This window comes from Myxocyprinus asiaticus, chromosome 38 (genome assembly GCF_019703515.2).
Source record: "Myxocyprinus asiaticus isolate MX2 ecotype Aquarium Trade chromosome 38, UBuf_Myxa_2, whole genome shotgun sequence".
In the NCBI taxonomy this organism is placed as follows: domain Eukaryota; kingdom Metazoa; phylum Chordata; class Actinopteri; order Cypriniformes; family Catostomidae; genus Myxocyprinus; species Myxocyprinus asiaticus.
In genome coordinates this window covers 25073683-25100445 of record NC_059381.1, presented here as the reverse complement: position 1 = coordinate 25100445, position 26763 = coordinate 25073683, and the positions used below count along the sequence as shown (strand labels likewise).

At 39.8% G+C, this 26763-nt stretch overlaps 1 protein-coding gene across 1 annotated transcript in view; it reads right to left on the bottom strand.

Moving 5' to 3' along the window:
* Window positions 1-26763, bottom strand: part of tenm2b (teneurin transmembrane protein 2b) — a 295557-nt gene that overhangs the window by 32273 nt on the left and 236521 nt on the right. The window contains exons 7-11 of the mRNA XM_051677764.1: window positions 15940-16062; window positions 9481-9686; window positions 8104-8299; window positions 4264-4365; window positions 2046-2240 (exon numbers count right to left, since the gene is read on the bottom strand). Of these exons, the coding sequence (XP_051533724.1) occupies window positions 2046-2240; window positions 4264-4365; window positions 8104-8299; window positions 9481-9686; window positions 15940-16062 (822 nt within the window). The remainder of the gene's footprint in view (window positions 1-2045; window positions 2241-4263; window positions 4366-8103; window positions 8300-9480; window positions 9687-15939; window positions 16063-26763) is intronic.

The following is a 26763-nucleotide window of genomic DNA, read 5'->3' as shown; positions in this document are numbered from 1 at the left end:
TTTATTAAAAATAAAAAAAACGAAAAAAATCACATGTACATAAGTATTCACAGCCTTTGCCATGACACTCAAAATTGAGCTCATGTGCATCCTGTTTCCACTGATCATCCTTGAGATGTTTCTACAACTTGATTGGAGTCCACCTGTGGTAAAGTCAGTTGATTGGACATGATTTGGAAAGGCACACACCTGCCTATATAAGGTCCCACAGTTAACAGTGCATGTCAGAGCACAAACCAAGCCATGAAGTCCAAGGAATTGTCTGTAGACCGCCGATACAGGACTGTATCAAGGCACAGATCTGGGGAAGGGTACAGAAAAATGTCTGCAGCATTGAAGGTCCCAATGAGCACAGTGGCCTCCATCATCCGTAAATGGAAGAAGTTTGGAACCACCAGGACTCTTCCTAGAGCTGGCCGCCTGGCCAAACTGAGCGATCGGGGGAGAAGGGCCTTAGTCAGGGAGGTGACCAAGAACCCGATGGTCACTCTGACAGAGCTCCAGCATTTCTCTGTGGAGAGAGGAGAACCTTCCAGAAGAACAACCATCTCTGCAGCACTCCACCAATCAGGCCTGTAAGGTAGAGTGGCCAGACGGAAGCCACTCAGTAAAAGGCACATGACAGCCTGCCTGGAGTTTGCCAAAAGGCACCTGAAGGACTCTCAGACCATGAGAAACAAAGATTGAACTCTTTTGGCCTGAATGGCAAGCGTCATGTCTGGAGGAAACCAGGCACCGCTCTCACCTGGCCAATACCATCCCTACAGTGAAGCATGGTGGTGGCAGCATCATGCTGTGGGGATGTTTTTCAGCAGCAGGAACTGGGAGACTAGTCAGGATCAAGGGAAAGATGAATGCAGCAATGTACAGAGACATCCTTGATGAAAACCTGCTCCAGAGCGCTCTGGACCTCAGACTGGGGTGAAGGTTCATCTTCCAACAGGACAACGACCCCAAGTACACAGCCAAGATAACATAGGAGTGGCTCCGGGACAACTCTGTGAACGTCCTTGAGTGGCCCAGCCAGAGCCCAGACTTGAACCCGATTGAACATCTCTGGAGAGATCTGAAAATGGCTGTGCACCGACGCTCCCCATCCAACCTGATGTCCTGCAAAGAAGAATGGGAGAAACTGCCCAAAAATAGGTGTGCCAAGCTTGTAGCATCATACTCAAAAAGACTTGAGGCTGTAATTGGTGCCAAAGGTGCTTCAACAAAGTATTGAGCAAAGGCTGTGAATACTTATGTACATGTGTTTTTTTTTTTTTTTTTAAATAAATTTGCAAAGACTTCAAACAAACTTCTTTCACGTTGTCATTATGGGGTATTGTTTGTGGAATTTTGAGAAAAATAATGAATTTAATCCATTTTGGAATAAGGCTGTAACAACAAAATGTGGAAAAAGTGAAGCGCTGTGAATACTTTCCGGATGCACTGTATGTACCTGCACACATTTATAACCAGAACTTGATGCTGAAAACTGAGATTCTCATTGGAAGAGGTTTTTCTCAGAGTGCTGTATCCTACAACATCCCTGAGTTTTGAAAAACATCCGGTACCAATGCCGATATCTAGAGTGTAGGGTGGCCAATGTTCGATATATACAGTGGCTTCAAAAAGTATTAGGACACTTTTGTCACACTTAAAATGTCTGAGATTAAATTTTTCATGCTTAAAAATGTCACTGCATTAGAAACAAAATCATACCAAGTGACATCTCAAGGTCATTTATAGTATAAAGTCAGTTTCCCTGAAGTTCACACAGGTAGCAGAGTAACCACATGTGTAGTTTATCACATTAACTATGGACATTAAAATGTTTACTACATTTGACAACCAGAAAGAGTCCTAAATGTCCAAATACTTTTTGGGATAATCTCAAAATAGCCAAATACTGGACAATTAATTGGTCTATATTGCTCTATCACTATATAGATACAGTGATATATCTTTTCTCATTCTCTCCCTGTTCCTTTGAATTTTATGTATTTGTGAACCTGCTATCGTGAGTCAAACTCTCTTTGAACTATCGACACGCTTTTTACCTTCCTCACAGGACTTGCCACGGTAACCTGCTTCGCAGATGCAGCTGCCTTGAGCACAGGTCCCATGACCGCCGCAACTGGGGTCGATGCACTGGCCCTGTGGCACGTCACACTCCAGCCCCTTCCAGCCACTGTAGCATATGCACAAACCCTTGCTGTACTGTCCGTTCCCGCTGCACAGCACAGGGCACGCCACTGCAACGGAGGCGAATGAAAGGATGCAGGCAGGAAAAACAGATGAGGGTGAGAGGGAAGAACAGAAGAGGAGGACGTTCGACAGGAATTAGTGAAAACCAGCTTCATTAAAAGGAGTTCAGAATGAAATGTTAGATAAGATAAGAGAAAAATGAGGAATAAAGTTAATCCAAATTCACTGATTTGTATGAAAACACCTGTAACTGTATGTCAAGGGTCAACTAGTTTTTTTCTTATTATATATATACTTATTTAGATTTGATATTTTAAGAAGCGAAATTTAAATTAGTGCTCTGTGATTTAGATGTTAGACCCTTCGGTTTTGTGGGATTTGTTTTGTTTTTTGTTTGGGTCAAAAAGACTCGGTAGAGTACAGTAGATTTACAGCACATTTGATTATATATTGATTATAAATTTGAACATTGAAATAGTCTTGTTTTTCACACTGAACACAAGCTTTTATATAGTAATGCCCTAGCAACCACCAAGCACCCAAGCAAACACCCAAGCAAAGCCCTAGTACACACTCAAGATCAGTCAACTAGTTGCTCAGGCAACCTCCTGACTAGTCGATTTTGAAAATATGTAGCTACGAGCATCTCCAACTGAAACTGAGCAGAGACCAACAAACAACTTTGCAGTTTCGCTGGGAAATTGCCTAGACTGAATGTACGGAATGGAGAAAGTAATCACGGCAAACATATTTCCCTCTCTTTTCGCTCACAATGTTCACTATTCACCCTCAAAGGCGGTACAAACGCTGTGCAATCTCTCCTGCATATGGTGCTAAGATCGACTATGTCATGTGTGATCAAGCCAAAGAGATTCAGAGGCATTATCAACAGCAAACTCTGCTACTCAGTGGAGACAGCATTCAACAGTAATAAACTATCTATTTATAGCCTCAGGTGGGCTCACACACATATCTCTGTGTGAAGCCTCCACTGAGAGCATACCATCACTCAAAAATATTTCTCTGCACAGTAAAACCAACAAATGCATCAGACATTTGGGCATAACTGAGACAGAATTAATAGTAATGTTGTAATTCATTCGTCTGGATCTCAGAGTGATATGACAGCATAGAGCTGTTAGGACAAATGATTGGAGCCTATGTACAGCGAATATAATAACAGATGATTTGATGTCAAATGCTGAATTCCTAGAAAGATCCTGACGAATGTTTCAAGCATCAATAACATGAAGCACATGCATCAATAATAGCTGAAATTAAAAGTTTAGTACAGTATCTATGAGATTAGTAGTTGGGCAATTCCACAGAAATGTTTGTTTTAAGCAAAGGATCAAAACTCTTTTTAAATTGTTCCTTTATGTCTATAATTTACTGTATTGTAGTACTATAATGGATAGTTTAAGGAAATTCTATTGTTTACCCACCTTACTTCAGGTGTGCACCACTTCTAAAACAACAGCCATATTTCATGGATCCAAAAGGGAAATCAAAGGTCTCTTTTATTTTCACTTTATGTTAACAACAATTATTTTCTAGAAAGACATGGAAATGTCTGAGAAACATTTACACCAACTCTGTCATAACAGCGTTTCTTTTTGAATTTATAAGAGCCACATTTAATAAAATGACGATAAATAAAAATTAAATGTCCTAAAATGTTTTTAGGAGTGCCAACTTCTCCATTCTGTGGCTACTATTATTTCTGGATTGTACATTATAAAACACAGAGTTTTTACAAAGTGTGTGGTCTCCCAAAAACTCATATCCATTTTGTCACGTTCATAATGCTAAAGTTATGCTCCTGATCTAAACTGGAAAAAAAACTTGTCTAGACTGAAATTTTATTATAATGTTATTTTAATAGTCATAGTCTGATGAACATTTCTGACCATTTGTGAAATACATTTTTAAGAATCTACAGAGTGCCAGAAATGTTTTTTACACAATATATTATTATAAATTTTTTAATATATGTCATTAAAAAAAACTATGTTTTCACAAAAGTTACAATGAAAAACATGTAAGACGTAGTTTGACAGTAAAAGGTACCTTTAGAGCAGTCAATGCCGTGGAACCCTGGGAAGCAATGACATGCTCCTGACATGCACTCTCCGTTGCCATGGCAATTCTCGGGGCACTCTTCCACAGAGTCTGAGATGAGACATGAGGAAAGAAAGACGAGCAAATTTTACAACCCTCAGTTATTAATGGGGGACAGTGGAACGTAAAATCCTGAAGACTTTTTAAACGCCGTCATCTGAGAGAAGCAAAATCATAACGTTATGAACTGTCATGAGTTTTGTGAGATAATCTTTTTCACAGCATGGTGCAATATGAACTTTCAGCCAACGTTATTTTTGTTCAGAGGCAATGTGAAAATTACTGAGACATATTTCACCAAAGCCTTATGGGAAATATAACATTATGATCACGATAAAGGCCACAATAAATTATGTATGCTATTCAAATCAACACTGGCCAATGGTAGCTAGAAGAAATGCGTGGGCATTCACATGTGATTATTTGATCTCCAGATCTTCAATGATTTTGAGGCCTCCAGAGCAGAATGTGTGTGTGTGTGTTTTTCCTAAAACTGAATAGTTAAGTAGAAACTAAGTAAGTAAGCAGCCCTTTTCCCATTTACAGTTTCGTACTTGGTCTCTATGTTGCTTAAAGCGCAAAAGATGTAAGGACGACTGTCACTCACACAGATTCACTTTTATTTAAAATGCAAACATCTTTATTACTGTATCCTTGCTGTCTTATGAAAAATTATATTTCTATGCCTGACATTTTCCTTTTATTTTTGTAAAACCACAACAAACGAAAGTAGAAAATTTAAATAGCTCACAATCTCGGTTCTGCACTGCAAGAACCAGCATTAACCAGCATTTTTGCCTTGTTTTCAGATCAAACATCTAAATATCCTAAAACTACATACAGTGCATTCATAAAGTATTCAGACCCCTTCATTTTTTTTCACACTTTGTTATGTTGCAGCGTTATGCTAAAATGCTTTAAATTATTTATTTTTTTCACATCAATCTACACTCCATACCCCAAAATGACAAAGCAAAAACCAGATTTTTGATAACTTTGCAAATATAAGTACTCAGACCCTTTGCTATGACACTTTAATTTAGCTCAAGTGCATCCCATTTCTCTGGATCATCTTTGAGATGTTTCTACACTTTGACTGGAGTCCACCAGTGGCAAATTCAACTGATTGGACATGATTTGAAAAGGCACACACCTGTCTATATAAGATCTCACAGCTGAAAATGCATATCAGAGCAAAAACCAAGCCATGAGGTCAAAAAAACTTCCTGCAGAGCTCAGAGACTTGAACCCAATTGAACATCTCTGGAGAGACCTGAAAATGGCTGTCCACCGACGGTCCCCATCCAACCTGACAGAGCTTGAGAGGATCTGCAGAGAAGAATGGCAGAAAATCCCCAAATCTAAGTGTGCAAAGCTTGTCACATCATACCCAAAAAGACTTGAGGCTGTAATTGCTGCACAAGGTGCTTCAACTAAGTACTGAGTTAAGGGTCTGAATACTTATGTCAATGTGATATTTCAGTTTTTTCTTTTTAATACATTTGCAAACTTATCAAAAATCTGGTTTTTGGGGGCCTGGATAGCTCAGTGGTAAAATACGCTGGCTACCACCCCTGGAGTTCGCTAGCTCGCTAGTTTGAATCCCAGGGCATGTTGAGTGACTCCAGCCAGGTCTCCTAAGCAGCCAAATTGGCCCGGTTGCTAGGGAGGGTAGAGTCACATGGGGTAAACTCCTCATGGTCGCTATAATGTGGTTCGTTCTCAGTGGGGTGCTTGATGAGTTGAGCGTGGATGCCATGGTGGATGGCGTGAAGCCTCCACACGTGCTATGTCTCCGTGGCAACGCGCTCAACAAGCTTGATAAGATGCGCGGGTTGACAGTCTTAGACACGGAGGCAACTGGGATTCATCCTCCGCCACCCGGACTGAGGCGAATCACTACGCAACCACGAGGACTTAAAAGCACATTGGGAATTCTGCATTCCAAATTGGGAGAAAAAAGAAAGATCTGGTTTTTGCTTTGTCATTATGGGGTATGGAGTGTAGATTGATGTGAAAATAAATAAATAAAGTAATGGGGTCTGAATACTTTCTGAATGCACTGTAAATTGTGTAAGCAAAAATGTGTAAGATAATAAGACTTGTTTTCAGAGAATATATTTTTCTTACCCCACTGGCAAAGTTAGTTTTTTTTTTTCTAGTTTAAAGCATGAACCCACAATATTTTTTTAGATTTCTGCTTAAAAAAACGTGCCATTGAAATGAAATGTAAAATAAACTTAATTAGGATACATTATATCATACACAGTGTGACAGAAATGTGTCAAAACAGTGCCCTGCTTGTTTGAGCTTCCCAAACAGCTCGACACTGCAGCATTGGCTCAGCCAATGGAATAAGTTTGGGGTGAAACTATACGCCATTGCCATGACGAGTTAATGCTGTAAACTAGGGATAGACCGTTATATTGGTTTTACCGATTAATCGCTGCCGATGGTTGTTTTTTGGAACAATCGGTTAACAGCAAAAGTCTATGTCGATATTTTTTATTTCTTTTTATTGATGGGGGAAACGTGCATATTCACATTGATAAATGAATATCCTGTGAATAATAACAAACCTTATTCCTTTTTTAACCGTATCTGGTGAAATATCAATATACAAAATCTTTATCTGGTGAAATATAAGCTATGAAAAGCTTAATTTGGTAAATATTTACATATAGTGCATGGTAATGGAGCTAAGCCTACATCATTTCAAAATAAGAGTCCCCAGTGTATTTTGGACTTTTCTTTTAGTTAAAATGGTCTTGTTTATGGTTGGTAATGCACCAGATCTTCATTTTTCCCCCTGGTTATTATTGGGATTTTGGTTGCACAATAAACTGCATCTGGGATGTTATTCATTTTGGATTCTTGTTACCTCTATGTCTGTGCCTGTCATAGAAAGAAAAGACTAAGACATTTTTTAACATTCTATAAATAAATTGTAAAAACTATCGGCCGATTAACCGGTTATCTGCCTTTTTCATCACCTTAGTTATCAGTATCTGCAAAATCCACTATTGGTTGACCTTTACTGTAAACCTTAGAACCCTAAAATGACTGTAAAAACAACGTTTTAAACAACTTTACAGCTCAAGAATTAATTTAAGTGCTTTCACAAAATTATAAACCCTTCAAAAATTGCCCCCTTTACCTTTTTTTTAAGTTCCATACCGTAACCTCAATTTATTTATTTTTTTAAAGAAAATGAGGGACAACTTCAAATGATTTTGTGGTAATCAGCATTATGCCTCAAATGCTGTTGATTGAGCATAACTTGTACTGAGCCCAAAATATTCCTTTAAGGAGACATTAGTAACACAGAAATTACACATTTCAACTTTAAGTACTTTTAATGAAAAAAAAAAAAAAAACAATTAAGAAAATGATTTTTTTTGCAGTGTGGCCTCTGGCTTTCAATCAGAAACAACACCATATTTCATTGTCTTTTCATCCTGACCAGGCAAGAACTCTTTTCTCCTGCTCTAAAGAGTGGATATTTCAGTGTTTCAGTCAGTGTTCCTTTGATTTTAAAGAACGATTCCTTGTTTGGCCTGAAGATGAATTCACAGTGAAAGCCATGAAAACATCTCCATTTTCATCTCTGTACTTAGCTGATCACATCCACACCGAAACAAGGTTAAGAGGTGAAGCAGGTGTACTGTAAGTTGTTCTGAATGAAAAGCACCTTTTAAAAAGTATGTAACCAAATAACAGAGATTTTATTTTACTATCTTCCTTTAAAATGTTGAACTTTGCATGTATATAAAAGCTGGAGGTGTGTACCTAGAGCCACAGTGCTGAATGAGATGGGCTCTTTCTCTTTGCCGTCATTGTAGAAGGCCAGATGCCAGGTGCCGGGGTCTAGATACTGCACAAAGATAGCCTCGTTCTGGACTACGGTCTGAATACTGCGCCGCTCACGAGTAGACTCTATCACGCTCCACTTTTCTTTTCCATCCAGCCTCTCCATGTAGTCATACTAAAGAAAGACCAACAGGGAGAAAGAAAAAAGCGAGAGAAAGAGAGGTGAGGATAGATGAAAAACAATCAGCAAGACAAGCGGCTAACGGACAACATTTTCACCTTCAACATTGTAATGACAATCAAAAAAGTCTAATTAAATGAAAATCTATGAATAATAACAACTCTGAAATGTGACAAGGCAAGTGTAAAAATGCTAAGGAAAAATATGCAGTGATAATTTGAAAATAATTAAATCAAAAACACAAAAGGCCCAACTACACAGATGATCTCTTCATGGTGATTAGCAAAAAATGACTGTTTTGGGGGCATATAAAAGGTTTTTCTTGTTCTTTAAGAAATAGAAAGAGATTGATGTACTATATAGATGCACTCTTTCACAATGCAAAGCTTCCTCCCCTGCCAAGACCGTTAAAAGTTGCAAAAATGGGTTCCTAAGAAATTAGCAATATAGGATCACATTATCAAATGATCGCCTCATTTAGATATTAAGGCCTATTCAGGATTTAGCAACTTGGTTTGCCCTTATGATAAAAATGTGAACTACACTGATACACATAGGTTAGCCAATTATAACAGAGGTCATTATCATACAGATGTCTTAAAGGCACAGTAGTAAAAACAGTCTGTTTAAACCTATAAGGTCAGAGAGAGAGGGTGTCAAATGGTCTTGTAAAACTAAACACGGGGTCTTCAGATGTTTTCAGGAGCCCTTGATGGATAGAGAAACAGAGTAGGGCCCACCTGTTGCATATTGTATAAATTCAGGGTTGCATTTTAAGCCTGGCCTATAATAACATGCATTTAGTACCATATTAATGCATTTACATACTTTATTATGATGCTCACATTGCAAAGCTATTAAAATAGTCATTATTAAGGTACCGAGTCATATACTTGTACATTACATATTAATTTGACTTTATACATTTTAATGTGAAAAGAACAAAGAAACATTTAGCTGTACACATATGAACATTTATTTCCAAAATTTAGTTTGAGACACCCTGTTAAAGACCCCTGAAATAAATTATAGTTTTTAGTGCAAGAAACCCTGACATAATAAGTGGAAAAATAAGAGATATTATAATAAAGAGATTTTTTTTTTAAATAAAAAGATTAAAAAATAAAATGCTTCAAACGTTTAGGACATGGAAGACATGTTGGCGATTTGCTCACCTGAGCATGTGATGGAGGCAGGCCTTTTCGCATGTAGACCCCAAACAGCGCATCCTTGCCCAGGGAGATGTTAAACTTGAGGAAGTGTGGATGACGCAGGTGAAGCAGGGACCTCCAAAAGATGCCCGGAGGAACGTCCTGACTGACACGCTGCCCCAGCTCTAGATCCCCGCTGTTTATACTGCTGTTCTTCAGCACCCACGGCCCTGAGACGACCGAGGCCAAGAGGAGAGACAAGATTTATTTGACGAAGAAAGGAAGACAAAGGCATAGAGGAAGGGGAATATTCTCTGCTCTGAGTGAAAATATTTGCAGAGCGTAAGAAAAATCAACATGTAATTCCACTGAGATGGAGCTCTGCACTAATGAGTGTGCAGCGTGGCCTGCCAAAGTCATCAACCCTTACTCAAACCCTACCTTCTCCCGTGAGATTATACTACCACTGTATGACAGAGCTAGCCACATCCCCAAATTTTTTTTAATAAATAAATAATACACATATTACCAGGTACACACACCTGCTATGTAAAAAAAAAACTTTTCATGTTGACAGCGTTGATAGATCGCAACACTCCAATCAGAAAATAACACAGTACAAGGCCCATAATGGTTTTAGAGGCAACACACACACACACAAACTAGTGTATCTAAATGGCTAGTGCAACACAAGTGTGCTTGGTGTTAACTGTCAGTCTACTTGCTGTTCTCAGTGTTTGATGTGCCCTGATATGCTGAGACAATCTGTTTCCCTGCCTGCTTAACATCTGCATATAAACAAGTGAGAGAGAGAGAGAGAGAGAGAGAGAGAGACAGAAAGAGAAACAGCAGGCTCTTTCCCTAAATGGATCAAGCCCTCTATTTGCAGGAGAACACACACACAAACACACTGTCAGTTTGGTTAAAGCAGCCAAGTCTGACAACGAGTGGGAGCCACACCAACATTCATCATTAACAAGGGGTGCAGATGGACAGATTTGCGCTTAATGAGAGCACTATACTGAGACTGAGAAAGATGGTGAAAGTTAGACAGATAGATTGAGAAAAATGGGTGTAACACAATTGAAAGGAGGCGGCGAGAACCGACTTGACAACATAAATAATATTTAATGATTAACAAAAACAAAAGCACAAACACACAGGTGTCGGACAGCTGTCCATAACTCTCTCTCTCTCTCTGACACATTGCCGTCTCCGGTCGGCCTTATCCCTCTCGGGCTTAATCAGCCTTATTAGGGGCCGGGTGTGCGGAATCACGACCCTGCCCCGCCCTCTGCCCTGCTACAATGGGGAAGCACAGAAAGAAATACTGAAAAAAGAGGGAGGAGAGAGAAATAGACCCCTGGAGAGCATACATGAGAAAGGTCTTCTGCTCTGGAACATAAGTTAACACTCTCGGGAAGAGTTCAGCCAGCCAAAACTGCTCACATCAGAGCCAGTGGAAAAGAGGTATTTTCCTTTCCATCCAGATCTTGGTATTGGTGGTCTGCCTAGTAAAGTCTGGTTTCATCTAGCTCTGACTTCTCAGATCTTCAATTTTAATGGAGTTATTAAACATCATCTAATCTGCCAATCAACCCGCAGGATATAAGCCAACACTTACCTCACTCTAGCGACAGTCTTTCCAGCATACCTCCACCTCCCCATTTCCATCCTCAAACTTTTAAAAGTTCCTGCCCTGTAGTTACCTCCTTATATTAAGTAGTCCCTTAGGGAGATAAATTTGAGCTCAAGTCTAGCCCCTCCTTTGCGGACAGCAAGCCAAATACGTTTACCCTTTGTAACTCAAAGATTAGGTGAATGCGTGAACTAACGTTTTTAGGGACTAATGTTGCATTAACATCATGTTGGAATACTACGCTGATGACACGCAAATCTACTTGTCTTTCCAGCCCAACGACACCACAGTGTCTGCTCGAATTTCTGCCTGCCTGGCAGACATCTCGGCTTGGATGAAGGAACACTACCTGCAACTCAACCCAGCCAAGACAGAACTCCTTGTCTTTCCAGACAACCCTGCTGTTGAACACAACATCACCGTGCAGCTGGGTGCAACTACAGTAACGCCTTCCAAATCTGTCAGAAATCTAGGGGTAACCATCGACAACAGACTAAATTTCACAGACCACATCTCAAAGACTGCAAGATCATGTAGATTTACACTCTACAATATCAGGAAGATAAGACCCTTCCTCTCTGAACATGCCAAACAACTGCTTGTCCAGTCACTTGTCATAAGTAGACTGAACTACTGTAACGCTCTCAGTGCAGGCCTCCCTGCATGTGCAATTAGACCCCTGCAAATGATCCAGAATGCAGCAGCACATCTGGTCTTTAATGAACCAAAGAGAGCACGTTACACCACTCCTTGTCTCTCTCCACTGGCTGCCAGTTGATGCACGTATCAAATTCAAGGCTATGATGCTGACAAACAGAACAGTCACTGGGTTTGCTCCAGCATACCTAAAATCATTTATGCAGAGCAACGCGCCCACTAGAAGCCTGCGGTTGGCTAAGGAACGTCGCCTTGTTGTACCAACACAAAGAGGCACCAAAACACTTTACCGGACTTTCAGCTTCATCATACCACGTTGGTGGAACGACCTTCCCAACTCCATCTGTGAAGCTGACTCACTCTCTGTCTTCAAAAAATGACTAAAAACACATCTTTTCCATAAGCACTTAACCAATCATAAAAAAAATAAAAATAAAATGTTTTTAATTCCTGTTGCACTTTATTCTGTTTTGAATACTATTCTGATGCTAGTGAAACTTTGTAATACGGCACTTTTTCATACCACTGTCTCCTTAAGATGATTCGCTTATGTTTTCCTCTTTTGTAAGTCGCTTTGGATAAAAGCGTCTGCCAAATGAATAAATGTAAATGTAAATGAATAATCATAGTTACGAGGAAACTCAGAATTTTATGAAAGTTCTGAATAGAAAATTGTGCCGCCATGTAAAAAGATCCAAAATGCAGCAACGTCAAGAGTTAAAGGGAGAGTTCACCCAAAAATTTTAATTGTGTCATATTTTTTATGCACCATCATGTCGTAGATATATTTTAAAGAATGTAGTGATCATTGATTTCCTTGCACTTGTTCTTGGTTCTTGTGTGTCTCATGACCAAACATCATGGCACAAGAAAAAATAAGGTTTGATGATATACATTGATTTGGTTTCTGTATACAATTCATTGATTTGATATGATTTGAGAGTCAGTAATTAATTTCAGTCTGTTCATCATGCAAAGTCGTTGTATGCCTTCAAAAGACTTAGAACTAGATTTTTTTGGACATTTAAGACATCTTGGTCTTATTTTAGAACATGTTTCAGCCATATTATTTTAGCCAATGTTTCCTAGAGTTCTTAATCACTTTGTTAGAGCATATAGAAGTGAATTAATGTGTTCATGTGAGTGAGTGAGCGATTAAAGCCGGGTGCACACTGTACGATTTTGACCACAATTTTGCCATCTGAGACAAATTTCAGATATTGCAAAGGATTTCTCTTGTTGTAGGGCAAAATCAGCAGCCTCTGATTGCTTAGTGAGACATGTTTAGCATTTGTACATTACAAACTAACAAAGTAACACTTCTTAAACTCAACGTAACACTACAATGACTGACAAAGGAGTGGGTAAAACTAGAGGATATTTATACAAAAGGAACTAATGAGGGAATAGAATACAGGTGAGGATAATAAGAAACAGATGGAAGTGATGAGGGCAGTGCACTATGGGAAATGAAGTCCGGGGGGAAAACTTCAAAATAAGAGTCCTTGAAGATGATGGAGACAGACTGTGACAGAACTCATATGGTACAGTCTGACAAGCAATAATCGCAAAGGACCGTAAAATCGTACAGAGTGAAGTGCACAATGCCTAGCTATGTTTCTGTCATCAACAAAGCAGAACATGGATCCATTTTAGCATAATGAGCATTGCCATAAAAACAAATCATTTACGAGTCTAAGGATGTGACCAGCTCCAAGTAGAATCAATCAAGAGTTTTCATGTCATAATGACATGAACATGAACACAGCATTACTTAAATCCACATTTTCTAGAACCCTGACATATTATTGTAGGGTTTTTGTATCTTTTGGTGTTCTCCATGGTTTTTGAGACATAAGCTTTGCATGTTTTCTTAGTTATCTATCTAAGGCCATGTCCACACAAATACATTTTTGAATGAATACGTTGAAAATGCATTGATTTTGCTACGTTAACACCTCATCCACACTTGAATGATGTTTTCCTCCACCAAAAAGGAGACTTTTCGAAAATAATCTCTAGTACCGCATAATTTGGAAAACGATGATGATAGGGAATAGAAAGCAGAGTTTTAAACTGAGAACTCCTTAGTGTGGATGTGGCCTACGTAAATGCCATTTGAGTCTTTCTAGCAAGTCAGTCCACTGGTGGCCATCTTTGGAATGCTCCCAGGAAGCTGTTTCCAATACTTGAATGGGGAAAGACCAAAATCTCAAGATTACAGAATCAGAATGAGCTTTATTGCCAAGTATGCTTACAAATACAAGGAATTTGTCTTGGTGACAGGAGCTTCCAGTGTACAACAATACAAAAACAATACAAAAACAGCAGCACGACATAGATAATAACAAAAAAATAAAACCTAATTATACACATACGTACAGACACACACATACATACATACACACATACATATATACGTATATACATACATACACATGGGTAGTGCAAAGAACATATTTCAAATCATCAGTAAAAAACACCGGTATCATAAATTGTGCTTCTTTATCTCAGATTACGCTAAAAAATGCTATTTTCCCAGCTTGTATAGTTAATGCGCATTCCCGAATTGATTGACAGGCGATGTCTATATTGAAAAGTTGATTGGCTCTTTTTCCTGTAAGGTGGGCTTCCTTTCTACATCCATTGACTGTTGGGCATTCCAATTTCTCCCATTCTTTTTAATAGAAGTGGCCCATCTCGGCTAAATAGTCTCTGGTGATATGCAGGTCCAAACAGAATCTCCAAAGAATTCAAACACTAGTTATTCTTAAAGTTCTACCTATTTCCTGCCTATTGCATGTTTATGTATTAAATATTTGGGTTAATTTGATAACGCTTTCAGCAGCATGTTTCCTCTTCCTTGAGGAAGCACTGTTTCAGACAGATCTAATGGGAGGGGTATCTGTTCTGTGTGCGAAGAATGTCAATACCAGCACTCTCTAAAGGTCAGCTGCAGTCTTTATCCTCTGAACGTGTTGACACTGATAATGATAAATCATGAGGTGAATGTAGAAAAGACGGGGAGACTCTTTGGGTCTGAGCCAGTGAGAGTTAGCCACAGCTTTGAACCATTAACTAAGGTTCCACTGAGATCCAACACGCCTAGTCTAAACAGCTCCGTTTATCAAAGGTCGTCGTGAGAATAAGGAAAGTGAAACTGTGATTTTACACTAATGTGCTCTCTCATGTTATTATAAAGGGCAGTCACTTGTAGAGCTCAGATGATTCTTATAGAGCCTCAGACTAATGTGTTATATAACATTGACTACATTCAGCAATCACTGAATATAACTGCATTAGCAATAGTATTCTTATGCTGCAGATGCTTTTAGCCAGAGTCGGAACAGTTAAAGACAACATGAAATGGCATTCACAAACCTTGACTTATCCATCAAATTCATCGAGATATGACTTGATTTTATCCATCAGAATTTAATTATGTATTGGGAAGTTATGCTACTGGTGAATATTATTTTTCTTTGCGCATGTAATTTTGGTTATGTCAAGAGAAAAGTTGCTTCAAAGGCAGAGAAAGTTATTAAATGTTGATAAAAATTTTTTAAAAATGTTCTGTTCCTTCAGAATACTATGCATGGATGAACTGACCACTATAGGACCATTTAATAAAAGGGCATTTATTAAAGAAGTTAATATGGTCATGTTTTCTCTAAAGGAATAGATCACTCAAAAATGAAAATTCTGTCATTATTTACTCATCCTTATCCAAAATCAAATATGGTACCCATGACGCAGGTTATATGTCAATGATATCAAATGCCATTGGTTCTCATTGGTCTTGTGACCAAACATCATTTACACAAAACCTAATGTGACACATAGATCATGCTTATTTTATTTGATAGCTGTGGCAGAAGGGAAGATTCTGAAAATAATAAATGTAAAAGTTATTAGTAATTACTTATTTCTGTTACACAAACCAATCGTATGGCTTCAAAAGACTTGGAATATAGCGAACAAGTTGTATAAGATAGTTTATTCCTTTTTGGATTTTGCCAAACACGGTCACTATTATCTGTCATTGTATGGAAAAGAGCTGCATAAAGATTTGTCTAAAATTCTCCTTTGCTGCTTCATGTGGAAAAAGGCATCCAGGTTTAGAACAAAGACAGAATTTATTTTTGGGTGAACTATTCCTGGCTCTGGCTCACACTATAGATTTTTACCTCTGCCTCCGGATGGCACTGTTGCCACATCGCCGATGCCAGGTACACTCATGCTAAGGCCAGTGTTCACTAGATGCCCTTCAGTGGGCTTCAGCCGCCAATTCAAGCCAAGCAGATTAAGAGCTGTGAGAGAGAGAAAGAGAGAGTTAAAAAATAGAACATGACACTACATTACACCTTCCAACCAATTTATTTACACACGGATGACACGTCCCGACAGCCGAGAGTCTGCGACACCCATACAACTATAGCTCTCGCTGACAGGAGACTTAAGAATACAAATACACTCATTATAGCCAATGACATTTTGACTACAGTCTGTGCTTTGTTTGGGCTCAGTGCCAAAGCAGGTTTAGTTGGGCCGGGTTTAATCCACACACTACAGGAATGCTAAACTTGGCATAGATATGAATATGTCAGGCAGAGCAGGTAGACCATGAAGAAAAAACAAAATGTCAAATGCCACACAATGAGATGTCAGGAAGCAAGTAACATCTTGATACTGCAAAGCAAGGTGTGAGGGGACAGGAAAATTGTCTTCGAAAAAAAAAAAAAAAAAAAAAAGCTAGTTTAAAGTCTATGACAGATGCCAAAAAATTCTCACCACTTTCTTGTCATAGTGTTTTTTTCTTTGCTAGAGGGGAGTTTGGCTAAGCGCCTACATTTCTCTCCAGACTCCATATGTACTATAATCACTACTTCCAAGACTTTGTAGAGACTGATTAGCTGCAGTGGAGATCACTCGATATGCAATATTCAAATATGTCAAGTCCTGTTTAAATTTATGATAATGATTAGAGAAAGTTAGTCTTGGGTTGTGCTGGAGGAAATTATGAGAGAGATACTCAGTATGTCCCTAGGGGAGAATGAGTGCAGTCATACACACCCACACACATCTTCGGGAAAACGCTGACGTTTGCAGTATCAACCATAACATTTCACCTCTGCCCCTTGTTCTCCAAGCCCTCCCTAAATCTCATCCATGCAAAATCAATGCCAACTCAGTCTTTCCCTCCCTCCTGCTTTCTCTGCAGAATGTCTGCTGAGGGCATCTTATCATTCTCGTAGAGAGGGGTCAAAAGAAAAAGCTGACACCAACAGGCTTTCAACTGCTCTGATTTCAGCTACTTTGAAAATTTACATTGTCCCCAAAAACACTACTTTTCATCAATGCATCTTATCAATCCATCCTCTAATCAGCCTTATCACTCACTGGCTTGTTGTTCTTTTCACCTTCCCCTTGTCCTCAGCCCCTCATGCTTTCTCTCCTCCCGGCCTGTTATGACCTGGCACATCTTGTCCCACTAAACAGTGCAATGGAGAAATTCTTAAACAGAATTTCTTTAGAGTATTGACTTTAAGTGGCATGGTGAGATTCTCTACATGATGGTTTATTTGTATTGTTGGTAAGGGGCAGTAGTGGACAGTATCCATTGAGGTTGGAGCTCAGAGAAGGGCAATCTGATCAGAAAAGAAGAAAATCACTGAACCTTTAAATATCTCTGAATAGCGTTTCAGCATCAAAATTTCACCTAGTGTTATAGTAACTGTGGTCAACATAATGAGAATAAGGCCTAAATTTCAGAACAAAGTGGAGGATGAATTTATTTTTTTTCCCACACCACAGCTGGGTAAGAGAGGTTGTTATTGTGCACATTATTTCACAATCAAAATATATTCTGATAACGAATGCTGCAGTCTAATTAATTTAAATACGTTCAATACAGTATGTCAACACAGGATATTCAATAACAGCAACAGATGTAATAGTGGAATAAATAAATACAATTTAAGTAATTAAATTTACCTTACATGGGTTACAAAATTAACACTGCCAATCAGAATTGTGGATAACACTCTAGCAGCACAGGAAGTACCTGGATGTTTCTGATCCACTTCGGGTTGTTGCTCACCAAAATTTTGTATAGCCTCAGAGAATACTTACAATATGACGCACGAGCCGCACTATTGACTATTTTATGACACTTTTGAGTCTTTTTTAAGCTTTAAAGTTAGTCACTATCAAATGCCATTGTAAAAAATGTTTTGACAATTTTCATTCTGGGGTGAGCTATTCCTTTAAAGGAATATTTGATGTTGAAGCTCTATAGACAGCATCTGTGGCATCCTGCTAAATACCAAATAAAATAACTTTAGCAGTTTATAAAAACATGCAAAACATTTTTAACAGAAATGCACTTACAAAGGAAGTTTACAGAACAACCACTGTACTTTACCATTGTAAGGAGTGCAAGTCAATTTTGTTTTTTTTTCAAATTGTCGCATGCAAGTAAACAAGTCGCAAGCTGTCGATACAGCTCCACTTCTATCTGGAACATTTCTTTAACATTGCGGTCGCTAGAGTACACTTTTTTCTTGCTAATCAAATCTGGTGGATATCTTCAACAAACAAATGTTATTTATTATGTAATCTCTATGTATAATTCACCTCTTCAAAGTGATGAATAATATTACCTACGTAAAGCTCGGAGAGAGAAAAAAGGAAAAAAAGAGAGAGAGAGAGAAAAAGAAGGACAGATGGGGACACGAACGACAAAATTTCCCGTCTTGCTTGAGTAAATCTTCCATTCTAATGCAGTAGACAAAAACACACTCTCTGCAGTATGGAGTTTTGCTTGGCTTTAAAGTCCTTGTCTATACCTGCCATGAGCTGCAGTACTAAGCTTGCTGTCACTGAGCTGTACCAGTCGAGTTGGTGCTGACAGCTCTGCAAAACTGGACAAACGCTTTTTTGATTGCTTTCTTTAACAATCCCTTTCGACCATAGAACCATATGCATTTTCAGTGTAATACAAACATTAGGTTTACCATTTGAAGTTTCAGTTTTTATGGTTTTAGAGACTTCCAACTTTGTTAGATTACATAAAAAACTGTGAGATATATGGCTAAATGTACAGAGTGCTCTTGTCCATAAGAAAAAAAATGGGAACTGGTAATGCTCCATAAATTACAAAAAAGTACCATAAAAGTCATAAAAGTGGCCTGTATGACTTGTGCACTGTATTACAAGTATTTTAAAGTCATATGATAGCTTTGTGTGATGAACGGACCAATATTTTAAGCTTAATAAGCAAAGATTTATATTGCAATTTATTTTTTAATTTTGGTCGATAACGATACAGCATACATTAATGAGCCAAAACATTATGACCACTCACAGGTGAAGTGAATAACGTTGATCATCTGCTAACAAGGCCACATTTCAAGGTCTGGGTAGATAAGATGGTAAGTGAACAATCAGCTCTTGTAGTCAAACTGTTGAATGCAGGAGAAATGGGCAGGAGTAAAGACCTGAGCGACTTTGACAAGGGCCAAATTTCAATGACCAGAAAACTGGGTCAGAGCATCTCTGAAACAGCAAGGCTTGTGGGGTGCTTCCAGTCAGCAGTGGTGAGTACCTACCGACAGTGGTCCGAGGAGGGACAAACCACAAACTGGTGACAGGGTGTTGGGCACCCAAGGCTCATCGATGCGTGAGGGCAACTTAGGATATCCTGTCTGAGATGTTTTGGCTCATTGGTGTATTTCACGATATACACATTTTTATGGAAGAATAAGTTCCTCTGTGATTAAAAACAATATCCAACGTAATGGTAGACCAGTCATGTCCATTGCAATTAAACTTTATTAATTAGTTATCTATTTTATCATTGTTTTTCATTTCAAGTACAAAATGAGGCATGAATAAATCGAACACTCTGGACATTCTGCAATATATCTATAAAGTCAATCCAGTTTGGAAAGACATGAGGGTGAGTAAATTAGCTTAATTATTAGGTGAATTAAGAGACTTCTGGTGTATGTGCTTATAAAGGTGCTGCACTGATGTAATTGCTGTGAGCTAAGGCGTGAAAAGCGCTGACTTCAGCCAGGGTTCTGAACACTCAAGACAAGGGGGGTTAGCGTGCAAGCTGCAAGAAAGTCAGGTGATCTCTTCCGTGAGCTTATACTTGTGGAATGACTGCAGAAGAAAGCTGACTCACTTCTGACAGCATGAGAGACGCCTGCAAATTGAGCACGGCACTAAACAGATAGTGTTGTCAGCTTTACGAAACATGTATACGTGGCCATCGCACTGCTGAGGCGATCTGGAGAAAGTCTCTGGAGGTTTGACAGTATGTGTAATGGTTTGTGTGCATGTGTGTGTGTGATTCAAAGCCTTTGTCTATCAGCAATGTCAGTGCTGAGAGATTCAGAAATTTGAAACCTGCACACAAATTATACGCAGTTCTAGCAACCTTTGACATGCCGCCACCCACTGGACCGCAGCTCAGTGCCAAACGTTCTAAATCAGACCCACCAATATTTGCCCACTGTTTAATTATTTATCAGGCCTTATGTTGCATTTATACCTTTGAGAGATATGTATGGATAAAATAGGCTGCTCCCTATGGGCACCATTCCAGTAAAAATCAAACAAATCGCTCAGTCTGAAGCGGCTTTGAAGTCCGGCTACAAAGAGAGGGAGGCCAGAAGGCAGCGAGATGGCTGACGAGCCCAGCAAGAGGGAAGCTCACTGAAAGAGTTGGAGCTCTATTCCTGGATCTCCAAAGCTTCATCTCTCCCGCTTTCTTTGGAACATTTGCTACCTGAATGTGCTGTGTGAGTCCCTGTGGAGCTCGTGTGTATATACACACACTCACCGTTGCACCTCAATCAACCTGATGCAACCCATCCTCATTTCACTGTAATTGTTGAGAGATGTTACAGAAGGCCAACAGGTGTTTAATGTCTACAAACCACACCTATAACACATCTCACCTTCAAAGACACACACAAATGCACACGTAGATACAATTAGCATCTTGCTGAAGGTGGAAATGTTGTTTTCATTGCTTCTGATCTCCTTTGAGTGTGTGTGCCTTTGATGTGTTTTTGATTTGAGGTGCACAAGTTCTTTTTCCATAAATATAAATGAAAGGTTACACTGAACTGCAGAACCAGAGGACCAGCTCTAAATGATTGCATCAGCTCTGTCAGTCTTGACTGTTGACCAAAGAAACTCTCAAATCACCCAGGGAAAACTCCAAATCCCTAGATAAAACCCGTGCCAAACTGCTACACACACACACACACACACACACACACACACACACACACACACGTATGCACACACAAAATCAATTACATTGCTTCAGGTATGCAAGGTCTGTGAGTTTAAGAAACACACACACACACACCTCTGCACCTCCTGCGTGGGTGTTCTGAATGGCATGACGAGATGGATCCAATCTATTCCACTCGGCTTGTCAAATACTCAGAGCACAACAATCACTCCCCATGGTATAAACGCACACATGCACGCAAGCAAACTCACCTCTTTTCCTTCTCTTTGTCAAATAGATATGCAAAGTGCACGAGCAGAAAAGCTGATGCTTTGATTGACATCATTTTCTATCACAGTTCTAGAGTGACAACAGGGATCCCATGATCTTTTTGCCCGTGAACGATGCGTACAGGTACACACACATATCAAACCGCAGCTGTAATCGAAGCCTTATTTTATGCCCCTGCCACTCAGTGACTTTAATATCATGCAGATGTCAGAAAGAATGGAATAAAGGGGAAAAGTAAACATAAAAGTGAATATAAAAAAAAAGTGTAATTTTAATTAGCTTCAGGCATGTATGGTGAAGTGTGTCAGTCTGAGTCAGGCAGGTGGCAGAGGGCTGCGAGTTAGAGATTGGCTGGTGAACGTATTGTTTCCAAGAGACAGAGAATCTCCAACATCTCGGAGTGTGTAGGTGTGTGACTGATTGTTGTGAACGTTTGCATACCCACATGGGCAGAGGCAGTGTGTGATGAGGCTACCGGGTTGAGGCAAATATAAAACAGGAAGTTGACAGTTAAAGTTCATGGTGATAGAGCGGCAGTAAATGGACAAATAATGAGTCACTTTGACATGGTGTGTTACCACAGGCCTGATGGAGCATTGACTTGTTTTCATAAATGAGTCATTGTTTGATTGGCAGGATGCTGGAAAAGCGAGTCATTATTCTTCCTGCTCGCATCACTCTTACCTGGATGGAGCCTCTGGCCACAAATGGGAAATAAAGTCAAATATGCTGGATAAATTGTTCTAGTGCTTTAGACAGGGTTTTGTGTGTTTGTCATGTTTACAAGGTGTCTGAAGCACTGTTTTACGCAATCCTATGATGTCTCTTACCCTTGTAAGAAGTCATGACCAATTTAAAGACAATATTAAATCAAAATTGACCCCATTTACTTTATTAATTAATTTCAATTGTCTGATTGTGCACGATTCATCAGTGCATGTTAAAAATGTTCATTTTTATAATAACTGTCTTCACCTCTTAAACAACATTTCTTTTCTGATGATATAACCAAGGCCATGTGGGTGGGGGGAAACAGTATTAAGTAAGCGATAATCTACAGTCAGCCGATCATTGTTGCAAAATAAACCCAGAGAGGGTGGTCAGGACTTCAGGTCTTGTATCCCCCTGAAGGGGTTTATTTTGTGATAAAGACGGGCTGATTGTAGATTATTCCACGTTTAACACAGCTACCTATCAAATAAATACTAAAATAGACATGAAATTATGATTTGAGATGAAATTCCATTATTATGTGTGAAGAACGAGCACAGAGTCTCCAGAAACGGCTGAATTCCACCTCTGGTTTGCATTGGAGTTTGACTGCTCAATATACCACTTATTACATAATTACTTGCCAAATATCTGTATTTATTTATTTATAAAGCACAAATAAACACAACAAAAGTTGACCACTGTGCTGTGTAGAACCAGGTTTCAAAATAAAACAAATAGAAAATAAATAAATAGAAAGAAAATACAAAAATAATTACATAGTCAATTTTTTTGATTGATTGTGCTGTAAAAACCAGAAAACAAGAAATAAAAATAAAAAGTAAATAAGAAATAATTACATAGTCAATATATGGTAAGTATATATAGGTAAAAAGGTAAGACTTTAACTTATATTTGAACTCATGTATGGAGGACAGACAGAGGTAGGCTGTTCCATAACTTAGGGCCAGCAATCGCAAACGCACGGTCACCTCTCAGGTTTAATCTTGATCTGGGAAAGGACAGGATGTTCTGATCAGCGGATCATAAACATCTGATAGGCTTTATTAAACTTAGCAGATCCGACAGATAGACAGGTGCCAGGCCATTTAGTGACTTAAAAACAAACAATAATACCTTAAAATCAATTCTATAACACACTGGCAACCAATTTAATGAGTTATATGCTCACGTTTACGCACCCCAGTTAAAAGTCTGGCAGCAGCGTTTTGGACCATTTGAAACCGTAAGATAGAGGACTTGGATATTCTGGTATATAAAGAATTACAATAATCCAAACGCAAAAAAAAGAAAACATGGATAACTCTCTCAAGGTCTTTAAAAGATAAGAAAGACCTAACTATGGCCAGAAGTTTCAGATGCAAAAACTTGAATTCACCACTGAACTAATATGTTGATCAAGCTTGAGGGAAGAATCAAAAATCACTCCCAAGTTCCCTATCTGTCACTCACTCGACGTTGTGTCGATGTAGTGACACTAGGGGTCGCCCTTGGCCCCAAACACCTCTGATCTTTGAGAAAAGGCCAATGGGAATTGGCGAGTGGAATTTGCATGCCACTCCCCCGGACATACGAGTATAAAAGGAGCTGGCTTGCAACCACTCATTCAGATTTTCTCTTCGGAGCTGAGCGATTGTGTTCAGCGAGCTGAATTACTCTGCCGATCCATTCACCTCTAATATCCAGTGAAGCTGTTGGATTTACGGCGCATTACAGCGGTTTCTCCCCCTGGGTGCTTCAGCAGCTAAAAGAGTACATTCCTTCCTCACAAAGAGTATATTTTCCTACTAAAAAGTGGCACTTACGAAGCGTCTTTTTCAAGGTTGCGGTCGCTATCTCTCCGCTTCTGACGGCCATGATCGCTGTCTCACGTGTTTGGGTGCTTTCCATGTGGAGACATCTTTCGTGGGTGGTTCGTGTCCTCATTGCGAGAACATGACCATGGCAAACTTGCGGTCGTGGCTTTCTTTCGTCAGAGGGAAAGCCACCCCAGCGGTTCCCCGCCTCGGTCCTTCCACCTACGGGTATGAGGCAGTGATGGTGGGATACTCTGCGATTCCCCAGGTGGATCAGGCAGTTGCGGTGCACTTGTGGTTTCGCCGCACACCCAAGGGGCTACAGTTCCCACAATTTCAACAAAAGAGCGGTTTCCTCACTTCCTGGGTCACACATTCGGTCATCACGACCACTGGGCACCGTTCCTTTTTGGCAGGTACGGTGCTTCGGAGGCAGGCCCCCCGCCCCCGTGCGCCCCGCTGTGGCACAATCTCGGCCACGACAGGACGCTGTCGGCCCAGTACGTGTGCTAACTTGGCCCTGTGCTGGGGTAGGTGCTCCACATGTGCTGGTTACCCGTAGGTAACCCCGTGTGATGTATCTTCCGCAAAACAGTTTCCTTGTTGGTAAACTGCGTCTTCCTTGGGCAGAGGTCCCTCTGCCCCTGGTCACTGTGTTTGTAGAGCTCCTCCCCCCTCGGGTAGGACCTACCACAGGACTTCTCCACATGAGATACTTCCGACAAAACTTGGTAAGACCATGTGATGTATTTCCACTCAAATACCCCCCCCCCCCTCCGGGTGGGGTGTAGTCTCCGTGGTGTCCTCCCCTTCAGAGGGACACCCCCGACATGGACCACTATATGGCCCCCAGCTGAACGATTTCTTTCTTTTTGGGGAGAAAAATGGAGAAGAGGCCGCAGCTGGGTCAGCTGGTCCCTATCTTTGGGCAGTCGACCCGTCCCCGAGGTGCAGGGGACCCTGTGACACCTGTAAGAGCATTGGGGGAGGTTACGTGACGGCCGGGCGTGCTGGCTACGAGGCACACAAGATCTGCCCGTCTCGCACTGCCAGTCCACGTAACACAGATCAGTTAGTTGTGGCGTTTTGTATAGGGACCCCTACTGTCACTACATCGACACAATGTCGAGTGAGTGACAGATAGGGAACATCCTGGTTACTTTCGTAACCTCCGTTCCCTGATGGAGGAAACGAGACGTTGTGTCCCTCCTGCCACAACACTGAACTACCTACTGAAATGGCCGGGACCTTGTCTCGGCTCCTCAGTACAAAACCTGAATGAGTGGTTGCGAGCCAGCTCCTTTTAATTCTGTATGTCCGGGGGAGTGGCATGCAAATTCCACTCGCCAATTCCCATTGGCCTTTTCTCAAAGATCAGAGGTGTTTGGTGCTCCCAAGGGCGACCCCTAGTGTCACTACATCGACACAACGTCTCGTTCCCTCCATCAGGGAATGGAGGTTACGAAAGTAACCAGGACGTTTTTGACAGCTGGTTTGATGTAAGATGTCAGATTGCCAAAATTAAGGTTTGTATTATCTTTAACCACAGTGGGCCCAAACACAATAACTTCCATTTTGCTCTCATTTAAATGTAAGAAATTAGATGAAATCCAAGATCTAATATCGGCCAGACATGCAAGCAGGATTTCTAGACCTTTCTTGTCATTTTGTTTCATTGGCAGATAAATTTGTGTGTCATCTTCATAAAAATGGAAAGCCACTCCATGCCTCCTTAAAATTGACCCTAGTGGGAGCATATACAGGAGAAAAGGGTGGGAGCAAGAATGGAGCCTTGAGGGACACCACAGGTAAGGGGAGCTACAGAAGAAACAGAACATCCAATACCTACTGAAAGTTCTATTGCTAAGATAAGATTAGAACTAACAAAGGGTTTAAATCTTATAAAAATATATATAAATACATTGAAATGACATCTATTCTGATCTATCGATCAACATATTGAGTTGATGTTATTTTATTAGCTTCCTTGTAGAGATCGCAGAATGTTATGAGAAGTATGAAAGATCACTCGCAAAACCAGGATGACCGGTGAGATATCACTATCCCCAGATGTGCGGCCATTATTCACAAATATCGGAACACTGGATGGCACAATTCACAAATTAGAATAGAGTATTCCAGAGAGCTGTATAATAACCAATAATATCGTAGCCTACTTTTCACAGTCCAATCAAATTCCGGTTAATAAAATCAAGTGTCGTCCTACATAATTTCTATCTTAAAATACTGTGCATCACATTACGGAAGTTAAACGCATTATGAATGCCATTTTCTATTGTCTTTAAAAGAATAATTCACCCCAAAATTATAATTCTCTCATCATTTACTCACCCTTATGCCAACTCAAACTTGTATGAATTTATTTCTTCTTCTGAACACAAACATAAACCTTTTTATGTTCTATTCATTTGCTCTAAGACATTACAGATATTACAGCTTAATTTTTATGTTAAAGCATAATTTTCTTTAAAGCTGCTTTGAAACGATGTGTGTTGTGAAAAGTGCTATACAAATAAAAATGACTTGACTTGATTTATAGAGATGATGTAAATAAAAAAAGTGATGTAAATATATCCATACAATGCAAGTCAATGGGGACCAACATTTCCAAGCTCCAAAAAGTACATAAAGGCATAAAGAAAGTCATATGAGTGTAAGATGGTGATAATGTGGTAAGTTGATGAGAGAATTATCATTTTTTGGTGAACTATTCCTTTAACCATTTCTAAAAAATAGTTCAGATCTCTCTCTCTCTCTCTCTCTCTCTCTTTCCAGGTAAGATCATTTAAACATTCTCCTGAGCTTCTCCTGACCTCAATCATCCAGACAGCTCTCAGGTCCGGCTCTCACTTAACTCTTCATTACGACTGGACTGATGTTCATATGCACAGAATGCGACACACTCTGCTAACTGCTGT